This window comes from Rhinopithecus roxellana, chromosome 7 (assembly GCF_007565055.1).
Source record: "Rhinopithecus roxellana isolate Shanxi Qingling chromosome 7, ASM756505v1, whole genome shotgun sequence".
NCBI lineage: Eukaryota > Metazoa > Chordata > Mammalia > Primates > Cercopithecidae > Rhinopithecus > Rhinopithecus roxellana.
The window spans coordinates 138975289-138990041 of record NC_044555.1 but is presented as its reverse complement, the minus strand read 5'-3'; the positions used below and the strand labels follow the sequence as shown (position 1 = coordinate 138990041).

Here is a 14753-nt window from a genome sequence, read left to right as displayed (position 1 = left end):
ATTGAAAAATGTCTCCATAATAATTGTTTTTTTTTTTTTTTTTTGCGAATGTTTACAATAGTTATTCATATCACCAACAATAGAGCATCCAAAAGTAGTCATTGATGCATCGTGTATACAATCTCATGAACATATATGTATATATAAATAGAAATATCTAAATATTTATTTAAATAACATACATTTCAAATGTTACAACCAAATTACATATTTAATGATACACATATAAATTTTAAAATAATATACATATATAAATCTACATAATATACATATATCAAATATATTTAACATATGCTATAACAATATATACTCATACCATGTATCTTTATATACTAGGTATATAAATTGCACCTTCAAGGTGAACAGAGTTAATGATATGCTTTCGTTGAGGTGAGATTTTGATTTTGCCTGTAGTAATCTGTTTGCACACCCTCATTGAAAGCTGATGCCACTTGAATATTCACATACCTTTCCTTTGAATTTCAAGATCTATATATATATCTATGATAAAAAAACCCAGGGGGGGAAAAAATGATCTACCACTCCTCATGAAAAGAATAAGTTACAAGGCACACAACAGTTATACATGATCTTCTTAGTTCATTATGCTACGTGAAAGAAACCAGTCTCAAAAAGGCTCATGTCATAGATTCTATTATATTGGACATTCTGCGAAAAGGCAAAATTATAAAGATGAAAAACGTCATGGTACCACGGGGTTTATCTGACAGCACAAGGGATTATCAGGGCAGTCAAATAGTATCCATCATACTGTAAAGGTGGTGCATGTGATTTTGTATGAATATTTGTTGCCACAAATTCCATGTGCTGAATTCCAAGGTGACGGTAGTAGTAGAAGGTGGGATATTTGAGGAGAATGACTAGCGCCTAAGAGCAGTAGTCCTCATGAATGGGATTAGTGTTTTTATAAAATCGCCCCACAGAGTTCCCTTACCCTTCTTGCATTGAGGACCTAGGGAAAAGTCTGCGTCTATGAACTAGGGAAGAGGTTCCACCAGACTGGAATCTGCCAGCACCATGGATCTTGGGAACTTCCCAACCTCCAGAATGTGAGAAAATAATGTTGTGTTGTTTATAAGCCACCAGTCTACACATTTTTGTTAGGGAGCCCAAATGGACTAAGACAATGGCTGTAGGCATGTGTCAACACCCATATAATCTTTGCAGCACAAAGAGTGAAGATTAATGTATGTAATAGTTTAAAAGTAACTAAGAGGTGGAGGATCACGTAACAGAGGGCTAAAAATGTCCATACAACAGAAACTAGCTCTGTTATCAGATGATGAAGCAACCAGAGAGAAGCAAGTTGGGTGAAAGTAGAATTTGGGTACCCATCAAATGTGTAAAATATTATTTATAAAGTAAAGTCATCCAGATAAGTATGCAGAATAGATGAACATTTCATAATATTTATTTAATTTTAGAGAGAATACTATTGGGTTTTTGTTAATAAAATGTCCCATTTGATTTGAAATGCATATTATAGTTATTAGAGATAAAATGGTATAATGCCTAGATTTGCTCCATGTTATTCCACGAAGCTGATATGCAGGTAGGCGAGTGTCTAACGGAACCAGATTTACTGTGTATTAAAGTTGTTCATGACGGTTATCAAGTATACTGGGTTCATGCTATTGGTTTCTGGTATCTGAATGGGTGAAGGCTTGCCTAATAAGACATTGTTATCATACAGATTGCCATTAAAAGTGAAATCCTCAATTGAACCGACCACTTGTAGAATAAAAATAAATCAGCAACCAAACTGATCCAAAGAGAAACATAAAACCGACATACACTGTTATAAACTGAAACTTACAATATCAACGCTCAAGCCACCCTCAAGCATTCCATGTTAGGCAGTTTTGGAGTCATTCTACCAAGATGATTAGGGAAAAAACTACCACCATTTATCTCAACATCTTCCGAACATACATAAAGATATGACAATGTTCAATTCATCTTCCCGGACTAGCTCCTGGATCCAAAACAGGATGAGGATCCATCCCACCCCTGATGGAAAAAAAAAAAAAAAAACACATAAGCAAGCTCCGTACATAGCGTAACATAGACCCATACACTAAATTAGTAGAATATAAAAAACTATAATTAGATAACAGGTCTGCCACACATAAATCAATGAGTTCAACATTAGGGAAAAACCGCGGTTCATGTATGTAATTCCTTATGCACAAAACTGAGCAGAAAAAAATTGATGTGTCAACAGCGTACAGAAATAAGCTTTTAAAGAAATGTAATATGAGGTCATGTAAAAAAAGAAAAATCATTAGTATTAATCTATATACAAAAGAACTCTCCTTTTCCTAAAATCAACAGCAAACATACTTAAATGTGAAAGGCATTCAAAGAAATATAATTCAAGGTCCAGGAAATGAGAAGTAGATGTAGGCTATTGATCTCTACGTTTGAAATCAGGATTGCGACACAAAGAGCTTAAGTATCAAAATGAGTAGGGGTATGAATATTGGAAAACAATGTTATGTTATAGTACGTATCACCATTATCGATTTTCTTTTGAAAATTCAAACTGTGAAAGGTATGTGGAATATTTCAAGTTGCATCGGCTTCAGAACAGAGGTGGTGCAACAGATTAACCTGGAGCAAAATGACAAAATCTCACCATCACGAAAGCAATAACTATACTCACCATCTAGAGAAAATATGCCATTGTGCAATTAGGCAAAACTCCAATAGATTACCGAATATGAAGTCTATAAAAATGTATAAAGTTGTTTACAGGTCACTATCGAAACGTATACTGACATATTTGCGGAAAAAGAGAGCTTGACAATAACATAAGAGGAAGCCTCCATTATCATTCATGGGGAAGAACACAACGTGTAAAATGTCGAAACTCGCTTATAATCGTATTAATACGTTATTGCCTTTTTACATTGTACCGCCCCAACATTGACGAGCAATATTTGGGTGCTGTGCTCTGCTTCCAAACACCCTAAAAATTAGATTCTAGAATGGAAACAGAAAGTAATAAAACCAGCATCAGCGAAACAAAATTATACGAAACAAAACAAGGAAGTCCCAGGGTGAACGACGGAGACCTTGTGAGCTTGGTACTTGTGTTGACACTTGCAGTGCGGTTGGAGGGGTTACGTGCAGAGATTTTGGGAGGTTTTGTAGCTCTGACTAAGAAGGCAGAGAAGAAAAGAATGGTTAGAATTAACAAAGTTTTAAATTGTCCACTCACTTCATTGACAATCTGAGGCAGCCCCTGAAACACGATTCCAATTGTAGGCTAGTGTTAATAGCAGGGACACCAGTGAAAATTGGGTGGTTTAAGGCAGTATGGCTCCAGAGTTCTGCTGACTATTAAACACATGAACCAAACATAGTGGAGAAGGAAATACGTTTTTAAAAAAACTTTTTAACAGAAACCAAAGACTGGAATAGAAGATAGTTATTTATTTTTTTTAGGATATTCAGAGTGATCATGCATACTAAGGGTGGTATCATTCCATAGAAATAAATACATATATTGTACCTACAATATATACTTTTTGAAGATAGTTAAACCTATTTCTTCGTTAGAGAGACTACAATCACTGTAGGCCAAGTTTTGCCAAGTGTAGCTCGGGCTGGGGAGGAGCCCAGTGTGGACAGTGTGAGTCTTCTCCCAGAGTCACTACAATCTGGAGTCCGCCTGGCAGGCAGCACCTGGCCTGGGACCACTAGCCATTCTTACAAGGGTGCAGATGCGACATATGCTCTAGAGGATAATTTTGTACAAACAGGGTCTCCCACCCATCACTTCTCCAACACCAGGAGTATGAAGGAGGACCCTCCTCGCTGAGGGATGACGGCACCTCCCACTGAGGACCCTCACCACTAGATTCCACAGAGTCCAGCCACCCTTGTCAGCCCTGGTAACACGGCAATGATGTCACCCCGACCATGCCCCTCCCCCCCAATGCCACTTCGGGGGGACTCAGAGTCAGAGACTTGGTCTGAGGGGAGCAGCTACAATCAGCAGAGGATGGCGGTCTAGGTCTCAGGAAAGGCATCCAAAGAGGACCACGAGGGATGACCAAAGGCCTCTCCCACCCCCAACCTCTGTCATTCATTTTCATACTGCTGTAAAGAATACCTGAGACTGGGTAATTTATAATAATAAAAAAAAAAAAGAGCTTTAATGGACTGACAGTTCTACATGGCTGGGGAGGCCTGGCAATCATGCCAGAAGGCAAAGGAGCAAAGATATGTCTCACATGGCAGCAGGCAAGAGAGCATGTGCAGGGGAACTGCCCTTTGTGAAAACATCAGATTTCCTAAGACATACTCACCATGGCGATAACAGCATGGGGGAAACTTACCCCTGTGATTCAATTACCTCCCACCTTGTCCCTCCCATGACACCTGGAGATTATGGGAGCTACAATTCAAGATGAGACTTGGGTGGGGACACAACCAAACCATATCACTGCTGGATCCTCCCTATTACCCTCATGTGCCGAGGGTGTCCTGTCTGCTCTCCTTCCCTGGCTCCTGTTCATTCTGATCAAATCCTTCTCAAAGCACAAGAGAAATGTCCTGTCCCCATTTCAGAATTTTAAATCATGCCTAGAGAAATGTTACCTGGCATGTCACTGTATAAATCCAACTTCATATGGCTAAGGGATTAAGTTAGTGTGTACTTAACCTAATCAGAGAAAGGAAAGGCACAATTTAAAATAACAGCGAGACAATATTTCTTCACCAAATTTTATTCATAATTTTCACGAAAAATTAGAAGATTGATAACACAAAATCTTTCTGTGAGTGTCGGATATTCACGTCTATTCATTTGTGAGAAAATTAATTGGTACAGTATTTTTGGAATAAAATTTTGACAATACTTCTAAAAAGATAAACTATTCACACCATTTCCACTTTAACCCAATGTCCATGTTACTATATCTTTCTTATCGGAAAGCCTGCATATTTGTCCAAAACGTATGCTTATTTCAGTTCTATTAATCATAGCAACAAATGGGAAAGAACATATGTGTTTATCAGGAAAAGAAAGGTTTAATTAACTATGGCACCCACCCACTTTAGAATTCTAGGGGATATTTACAAAAGTGAGCACGATTGTAGGTACAGTTGTGGGAAGACCTTGCATCCATCTTATTACGTGGGAAAGGCATGTGACATGTCAATATGTACATCACTACTTGTGGGTGCTAGAAACACTATAATTTTCATAAAACATCCATGTCTGAAAAATCCTTGACGGAGCTTTAAAATACTGTGCACGGAGCTCATCCTCCACACTCTTCTTCATCAAATCACCACCAACTCACCCTTCTCCCTCCCTCTCAACTAACAGAACAACATCACTAACCTCAGAAGTCAGGTCAATAGAGACTGTCTCCATCAGTTCACAGTCCCTCAGTTCCTAAAACTCTTACATGTCTTTCCACCTCACCATCTCCCTCACGCCCCCCAGAGACTGAGTTAAGGGCACTGCTGCTTTCTTGTGTTTTGCTGACTTGGTGTTTCCTCAGCATATATTCAGTAAAAGTTTTCTGTAGGAATGAGTAAGTGCATGGAATGAATGAAGTTATCAGGCATGGGAATTCTTTGATTCAAATTATGGAGTCTGCCCGTCCTGGGCCTCCTGCCGACATGACAAAACCCACAGTTCCTTCACCTGTGCTCATTTGAGTTCACAAATCCCGTGGAAACTGCCACGGAGAGGGTCACTGCGGACGTCTTCTCCCCTGGACCAAACACTGTCATGGAAGTGAGGATGCTGCCAACAGGATGCTTCCCGTATTGGACCCCGCATGTCCCCCTCAGCTTAACAAGGAAAGCTGCCACCTCCACTGCCTTGCCATACAACTTGCTCACGTTCAGACCTTGGTCCAGCCCTCTCCCCTGACAATGTCTGCTGGCAACGTAGGCCAGCGGTCACTGCCCTAGGACACCTGTCCCCTTGTGTGTCAAGAGTTCAGAAGCCACAGATGGGGCTATCTGAGACACAGTCACCACCTGGATCATTTTCAAGGCACGTCCACAGCCAATCCTTCATCTGCAGAGTCTGAACTGACTAGTCACAGGGCACTGTTCCTCCCATTTCTCCTCCATGCAGCCCCACTGCCCCTTTCAACTGCATTCCTGGCCTGTCTCATCAGTTGGTCATCAGTCAGCAACCCACTCACATAGCCCAGCCTCTATGGAGAGTCCCCAGGGGATAAAACACCAGCCCCGAGCAGGCATGAAGACAGCTCCCACATGTGGGACGCTGGTGAAGGTGCAAAGGACCACTGGAGTGTTCAAGAGAGGTAGCTGGCCCAGAATGATGCAGAGAGTCAGCCAAGCTCTTCCTGAGAGAGGGAAGGGGATTCTGAGGGCAGGAAGGTTGACCAGCACAGCCCTGGTGCATTCAGCCAACAGGCCTGCCCACTCAGATCACAGGGCCCCCTCCAGCTGCTGATGATGGTGCTGGGATTTCCCAAGCCTATTCTTACTCTTTCTTCTGTCCTCCCTCCTCCTTCCCCCTTCTCTCCCTCAGGCCCCTGACTCCACCGGCCTGAACTCTAGATTTAGAGCTCGGAGTGCCAGCCTGCCTGGGGTTCTGTGGACTTGGTTTCGCATGTGATCTCTCTCATGGACACTAGCAATGGCTCTCCCCTGGATCCTCCTGGGATCCTCCCTCACGGGCTGAGGGTCTCCTGTCTGCTGTCATTACCTGGCTCCTCTTCAGTCTGACCAAATCCTTCTCAAAGCACAGAAGAAATGTCCTGTCCACATTTCAGAACTTTAAACTGATTGTGATTTTTATGAGAATTTGAATTGGCACAGCATTTTTGTAATAAAATTTTAGAAATATTTTAGATGTTAAATTATTTTCACCCTTTCACTTTAACCCAATGTCCATGTTAATATATCCTTCTTATAAGAAAACCTAGTTGGCATAAAATTTCATATTCAGATATATTGGTTTTATTATATTTATCATATAGCAAATGGGAAGCAACTTATATGTCCATTAGGAAGAAAGAGTTTAATTAATTATGGTGCATGCCTACTTTAGAATTAAAGAAAGTGGTTTCAAAAGTGAGATATAACTATCTATCTTATTATCTATCAATGTTTATATATACTGTTGTGGAAAGATCCTACATCCAAAGTGATAAAACCATATCAATATGAACATCATTGGTCTTGTATATTAAATAAAAACAATATATTGTTATAGTTTATTTGTCAACGAAAAGCCTAGAGTCAGCTGTAAAATAATAAACAAGATTGTTAACTCTGGTGACCTCTGTAGGGGTGGTGGGGGTGTTGTTAACTGTGGAGCTTTGTATAGGGGAAAATTGTGAATTATCTGCATTTCTGTAATTTTTGCAATAAGAATATATACAATACTACCTTTTAAATAAAAAATATTTAAACCTGGCAAACAGAAATACTAGCCATGTCAGTTTAAGTAACTGCCAGCCAATGCAACAGAACAAGCATGAATGGCTTGCCACAACACACAACACAAGTATATTTTATGTGCAAATAAGTTCTGATGCAGTTTGCCAGGTGCTCTCCACTCTCACGGGACCCAGGGATCCAAGCTGCTTCCACCTTGTGATTCCATCATCTCAAGATAAAGCTGCCATGTTTGCCATTGAAAGCGGGGCGAAAGCGTGGAAATGGCACACTGGCTCCCACATGCCAGGATGTGACAAACGATGCTTCTGCTCCTATATTGGTATAAAGGAAATGTCACATGACCCATCCTAACTGCAAGGACTTTACTGTTCCCATGTGTCCAGGAAGGAGACAAAGACAAAATGTGGGTGAGTAGGATACCCTCCCCCATAAACTGTTACATAGTAGGTGCTCAACAAAAAGCAACTATGATTATTTGGTATTACACTACCCATCTCATTTCTAGGAGGAGTTTCTGAGAAGGCCAAATTTGTCGTGACATTCTCCAACTTTTTCCAGTGTCAAATATGTGACTGATGTTTTCGCATATACGATCACAACTAACTGCCCAATAATCTTAAAAGTCTCAGCAGGAAGCCTTTACTTTGCAATACCCTTTAAATCCATAGTAAGCTGAGAATTTTTCCTCCATTTGATTCCCGGTCAAAATGTTAACCTGTGAATTTGTGCTACCCTCCACGCGCCTGAACACCTGTCTGGTGCCTCTACGCACACCGAAGGCCAGTATTTTCCCGTGGAGCAGGTAAACAGACAAGAAACAGAAGGCTGCTTAATTATTCCTCTTTCATGAGAGTTGACATGTTTTCAAGGAATCTTTTTTAAACTCCTGGAAGACTCCAGATATTTAGGAATTCAGTCTCAGTAAGTAGATGTTTGTTCTACTGGGATTTCCCAAGGTTTTTCTCATCTAATACTCATGAGGGATGATTTGCTCTTTGACCATTTATCTGTGCATGTATTTAGAGGCAAATTCCAAAAGGACGCACTGTGAAAGCTTGATTTCAAATATCAAAGTGGTTTCAAATTCCTCTGACTTCAGGGTGATATCACACAAGAACCCTTAGATAATATGGCAAAACAAACTACTCAACCCATTCAGAAAACAATTAAGAGAGTGTGTTGAAGACAACCAGAGTCGTAACCAAGTGTCTAAACATCACAGTCCCCATGCGAATTTTTATATCAAAAGGATTATTGATATCATATGGCTTCCTGGGTGAGAGATGGGACAGCCAGAGGACTTCTACAGGGAAAAGAAATGCTCCCTGTCAGGAGGTGAGCAGGGGATTCTGGGCTCTTCTATGTGGATCAGTGAGGAGCTGAACAGCAGACCAGGTAGATTCCAGAGTCAGACAGAGCACACGGAAGTGACCAGGAGAAATGTGCTGTAATTTTGAAAGTGCTGGGGCTGCACAGAAATGCCCACATTTGGGCAGCGTCAGCTCTCAGGGAACCCAGCACACACCAGCCCCAGATGGTGTTTGATTCTCATTGTCGCGTTCCACGCCTGCTTCACTATGCTGGCCTCAAGGTCCTTCTTTTTGTCACCTGAGAGACATGGTGCGGTGCTGCGAAGAGAGATGAAGTACCTGTCAGGAGGTCAGCCTCGGGCTGGGAGAAATGAGAACAGCATGGGTTCTAAAGTAATTCATACCAGGTGTCTGCTTCCAATCCTGTTCCTTAGTAACCACGTGTTCCTGAGAAATACCCAGGAAATATCCGGTTTTTATGTCCCAATTCACAAACCCTGTGAGCCTTGGATTCTTCATCTGTAAGTAGATGTGATAAGGCCTGTCTAGTAGGACACTTGGAGTGTATGTAACGCAGGTAAAGCACCTGGCTGCGGACCTGGTGTAAATTAGAAGTTTCACAAATGGTGGATGGCTGCTATTTCCAATATTTTTTAACCCCAGGCCCTAACACACTGGAATTTTGTTGTTGTTGTCGCTGTTCTCCAGGACTTATCAGAGAATATACAGCTCAATAGGACATGGAATACTTAGCCCAAATATGAAACTTCTTCCGTAAAATTCAGTTAAGTATTTCCTTTCAGAGAATGCACTTCAAAATTTGAGTGTGTGGGAGTTTTGCCCAGACAGGTGCAGCTCAAAGCTCCTAGAATCTGTGTCAAAGACCAACTCCTTCCCTCTCTCCCAGCTACTTACCCACCCAATCTACTATTTGCATGCATTTTGTTACCATCCAAAATCTAGCCCGTGCTTACAATTGGTCAAACTGCACTTGAGATAACCTAGTTAGAATGCCTTTTTCATGGAGTCAGTTCTGGCTGTCCCTGCCTGGCAGAAAAGCACCTGGCCAGTGGCTTCTGGGCCACGCTTCCCGGGAAATTCAGCCTCATCGCTCAGGAAACCCTTGCAGATGATGGGTGTCCATCACGTGCATCTTGGGCTGTGTTCAATAGCAGTGGGACAAAAGCACAGGACACCTTCCATTCCTGCCCCAGGTGGAGACTCCTCTCTGTTCATCCCCCATCCGAAATAAACTGCTCAGAGTTGCTTTCCATTCCAGGCTTTTCTCACACCCTCTGAGAATCTGGCCCTGCACCCACCCAGCTTCATTAGAGGCAGCTCCTTCAGATCAAACTGCAGTTTATCAAAGCCCCAAATGCCCCAGCTCAGGGCATTTACACTCCACCACTCTCACCTGGAGCCCCACACCCTCACCCCTCTCTTAGATTTCCTCTACATCTTACAGGACTTCTCGCCACCTTAATTATATGACTGCAGCTCCTAGATTCTACAACCCTATGGGTAGGCGTGAGTCTGGCTTACCTTAGCATCTCCACTACTAACCCAGGGCCTTCCACAGAGCAGACGCTGAGTGAATGGAAAAGAAATGACCCAGTGAACAGGAAGAATTATTTATTCAGATTTAATTTCTCTTGCATTCTCAAAGAAGCCAAGGAAATCCAGGTATGCATATTTGTTTGATTTTACAGAAAAGACTGAGGTATAAGGCAAGAATTAACTATCTTTTAATGTCTTGACTTCTTTATCTCTTGTATGTTATTGCTAATTCACTCACAATTTTAAGCAAATACTTTTTCCACTGCTGTTATTATATCACAATTCACAAAATGGAATGGATTTCCCAATCTGAATAAAAAACAAGACTCTTGCTCCTAAACTATATAAACAGCACTATGTGTGACTACTGTCATTCACAAACGTGGATGCTGAAGTTCATTCAACCACCCGTTAAAAGGAACATTTGAACAATTCCAACAGGAAACAAAGATAAATCTCAAGTCATCCAATAGAACAGAAACCCAAAACTGAGAATGCTGACTGCTCTCTTCAAAGAGTGAAGAATGGGCCTCATGTCACACGAGGCAGTGGAAACTAACGGATGGGGTCCTGGAAGGTGCACTGGCCCAGACCCCTCCCACTGGCCCTGGCTGCAACGCCTGTTCAGACTCACTCTTCCCCCTCTCTCAAAGCCCATTCATGCAAGGGTGGGTAGGAAATGCGAGGTCCTTCACTCATCTTTAGCATGTGGTGCAGGACTTTCACATAGCTGGTTTCAATGAGGGCCCTTGGACCCCACAGGAACTCGTAGCATGCAGGATCACTGCCGGGCACCTGCCGGTACTCCAGGTAGTTTTCCTGCACCAAATCTTGGGTGAGCAGCTTCCTGGAATCCGTGAAGATACTGTCTTCCCTCCCCTCAAACACCTCCATCACATTCAGCTCCTCCCAGATTTTTTCCTCAGGGGCACAGTCACCTTCTTTTGCGATTATGGCCAGGATGATTATCAGCAGGCCTGTCTTGGGCATCATCTGATTGTCGCCCAGCAGGCCATCGTAGGAGAGGCCCAGGCAGGTGACAAGGATGTACAAGTGGCCAGTGGGGTCCACTTCCATCAGCTTGATGCCAAAGACCAGCTGCAAGGACTCGGAGGCTTTGCTGAAGATCACAGGAAAGAAGTACTGGCAATTTCTCATGACACTCTCCAGCATTTCTGCCTTTGTGACCGGCTCCCTGGCTCGATACTTGAGGAGCAGAAAATGAACCAACTCAGCCACCTTCCTACTGAGTGCTGCTTGGAAGCTGGACTCCAGGTCAGGAAAGGTGCTTGGCCCCTCCTCTTCTTGGTTGCTGGAGCCCTCATCAGATTGGCTCCAGAGAGTGTAGCTGATTGTAGTGGGAAGTGTGGAGGCTCCCTGAGGACGCTGGGTAGGACCCGGTGACTCAGCAGCAGGCACCTCCCCCAGGGTCACTTCCACTAGAGTAAAAGAGGAGGAGGCAGTCTCCTGCTCCTCAGTAGCAGAAGCCTGCGCACCCACTAAGCCCAGGGCCTCTCCTTGGGCCTGAAGGCCTTCTTCAGGCTTGCAGTGCTGACTCCTCTGCTCAAGAGGCATGATTACTCTGGTCAAGGCAGCCGGCGGGAGAGTGGGCAGAAGATGGGTAATGAAGACTCACAGGCCTGGGGAGAGATGCAGTGTGTTAGAGGCCTCAGCTGAGAACTGAACTGACCCTTGAAGGCTCTATCAAAGGCTTACTTACAGATCTTCTCCTCCAATGCTCCTCCAGTGCCTTGGGTCCTCCTTGTCGCCCTGACCCCTCAGAACCTGAAGGAGGAAGTAAGAGGGCATCTCAGGGTACAGCCGGCCAGTGCCTGATGAGGCTGCATCATTGAGAGTAGGGAGGGTGAGGCCAGGCGCTCTGGAGTCCCATTTGTTCTGGGGCAGGTGGGGCCCTTGGTGTGCATTCTAGGCAAACCTTCAGTGTTGGCAGTATCTCAGCCCCCTCTACTCTGCGACCTGAGGACACTGCCTCAGACCAAGGCCTCACTGCCTGGTTCCTGGAGCTCCTGGTTCTGGGGAGAGGAATCCACGGGCACTCTGGGTCCAGACTGCAAGCATAGCCACAGATTCCAGGAACTGTCAGGAGGCATGGCCAGACTTTGTGAGGTCCCCACTCTACTGCAGTGGAAGCTCCCCTCTGTGCTCACTCAGGGTCCTTACCTATCTCACTGCAGAGCCTAATCCCGCCATTTTCCTGGCCTGAGAAACTCTCATATCAAGAACTCACATCCCTGATACGGTACAGAAGGCCATGAGGAAACCCACATCTGGCCGTAGATGCCCAGGTCCTCCCGGGACATCTATGTCCGGGAGATGTCCAAAGGACAACGAGATGTCCAAAGGACAACGAGAGATGTCCAAATTCATTGGAGTCCACGTGTCCTGGGTGAGGAGCCTGCTTGGTCTTCACCTCCACTCCTGGCAGGGGCTGAGACCCTCCCTCTACTGACCTGCGTGCAGCCCCCTGAGACCAAGGCCTCCCATTCCCTGACCTCAATGTTCCCAGGATAATGGAGAGACCTCAGCTAACAGCCCTTTCTAGGCTCTCTGAGGTAACAGCATGGGCAGGGCAGATTTCTATGGGGCCCACTGTCCACGTTCTGGCCCAGGAGTACCCTCAATCCTCCCTCAGGTTCCCCGCCTGGATGCATGGCAGATCCTAGGACCACTGCTTCTGTGGACCAGATGGGAGTCCCTGTGTTGACCTGAGTCATCCTCTGAAAACAAGGAACTCGCCCCCCTGAGATCTAACAACAAAAGTGAGAAGGGGCCACATCCTGTCACCCCCACGTGGGTTGTCCAGGGCTGACCCCTTTGGTTCTAGGGTGAGGATTATGATGGCCTCTCATGGGTTACTCAGCTTTACTCTTGCCGGGGCCTGCCCTTCCTCAACCCCCAACCCCCTGAAATGAGCAGACATCTCCTCTTTACACCAACACCTTATCTCCCTGAGGATTCCCCAACCTCCTGCCTGTAGTACAAATGAGACTGTCACTTAGGGCCATCCCAGATGGGGACCCCCAGAGCTAAGAACAAGGAACAGCCAGACTCTGTGGTGTCCCTTCTTTCTGGGCCGGGGGTATCCCCAGTTCTCACACAGGTGGAACACCTTGGGTCCTGCAGATCCTGGGATTCCTCCCCCTGCTGACCTGAAGTCCCACTCCTCAGACCACAGCCCTCAACCCTCTGTCACCCTGAAGGCGCAATGAGCACGGGGCACATTCGGTCACTGTGTACAGCATCCCCCAGCGCAAGGTTCCCACTGATCTGGACTGCGAGGTCCCCTCAGTCCTCCCTCTTCTTCCTCCCCTTGACTCCTCACAGGGCTGGACCCCAACCCCCTGCTGAAGTGGGTCTGCATCCCTAGGATTCCCCCGGCTGAATGAAAAGGTGCCTCAGTTTGAGACAGGGGTACAGTGGGCCCTATGTCTCGACATGCTGGGTCCCCTCAGGATGCCATTTTCTTCCAGGAGGGCCTGGGCCTTTCCTCTGCTTCTCAAAGGCCACGCTCACGATACCGAACACCTTCCCTCCCTTAGCCGTAGATGTGAACGTCAGGATTCACGTGCCTGGCCGCCATTCCCGGAGCTTCCGTGGGTTGATAGCAGGGGCAAAGCCTGGATTCTGCCAGGATGGGGGTGGGGGTGGGGGTGGGGGTGGGGATGGGAATGGGCCGTGGGAGTGGGGTTGGTGTTTGAGGGGTGGGGGTGGGGTTGGTGTTGGGGGATGGAGGTGGGGTTGGTGTTGGGGGATGCAGGTGGGGTTGGTGTTTGGGAGAAGGGAATGGTGGCGGGTGTGGGAGTTAGGTTGCCCTCAGTTCTCTCTTGGGGTCCTGACCTTGATTCGTGGCTGAGTCTGGGCCCTGCTCCCTTCTAACCAGCCCCGCCCTGCTCACACCAAGCTCTTATGCCAGCGTTCCCTGCAGCTTAAGCGGCAGGGGTTGGCGGGGTGGGGTGGGGGTGACCCAGTCTGAGACCTCTGCCCCTCCAGGCTGTTCCAGGACTGGCAGCAGAGGCAGAGCTGGATTACTTGGGGCCCTCTATCTGGGGTAAGGCCCTCTTCAGTCCTCCCTCAGCGTCTCACCTTGCCTCCTCACCGAGCCTGGGCCCATTCCCCTCCGCCGACATCAGGCCGTTGCTCACGGCGAGAATCTCGCTGCCCTCTGACCCCCAATGCGCAAGTCAGTGACGTCACATCCGGGCCCTGTGACTTCCCTGGGTCCACGGCAGGGGTGGAACCGGATTCTACCTGGAAGGGGATCTGGAGGGGGGTGGGGGTAAGCATGAAGATGGTATTGGGGGTAGGGGTAGGGATTGGGACGGGGATCCTGCGGCTTAGAGCATGGTGGGGTCGGGGGAGTTGGGGTTGGGAAGGGCCTTTGGTCATCCCTCAGGGTTCTGACTTGGATGCCTGGCTGAGCCTAGACCGCCATCCTCTGCC

The 14753-nt window shown here is 45.7% G+C and overlaps 1 protein-coding gene across 2 annotated transcripts; it reads right to left on the bottom strand.

The window, feature by feature from the left end:
- Positions 1–10350: 10350 nt before the first annotated feature.
- On the bottom strand, positions 10351–14478 carry LOC104678176 (melanoma-associated antigen 6). 2 transcript variants are annotated; one of them, XM_010383409.2, is made up of 3 exons: positions 14397–14478; positions 12013–12077; positions 10351–11932 (listed from the first exon to the last, which is right to left on the bottom strand). In XM_010383409.2, the coding sequence occupies exon 3, from the start codon at positions 11865–11867 to the stop codon at positions 10923–10925; it is 945 nt and encodes a 314-aa protein (XP_010381711.1). In that variant the 5' UTR covers positions 11868–11932; positions 12013–12077; positions 14397–14478; the 3' UTR covers positions 10351–10922. The 2 variants fall into 2 exon arrangements, with proteins under 2 accessions (XP_010381711.1, XP_030790039.1); XM_030934179.1 differs by lacking the exon at positions 12013–12077 and having other exon boundaries at positions 14397–14456.
- Positions 14479–14753: the final 275 nt, after the last annotated feature.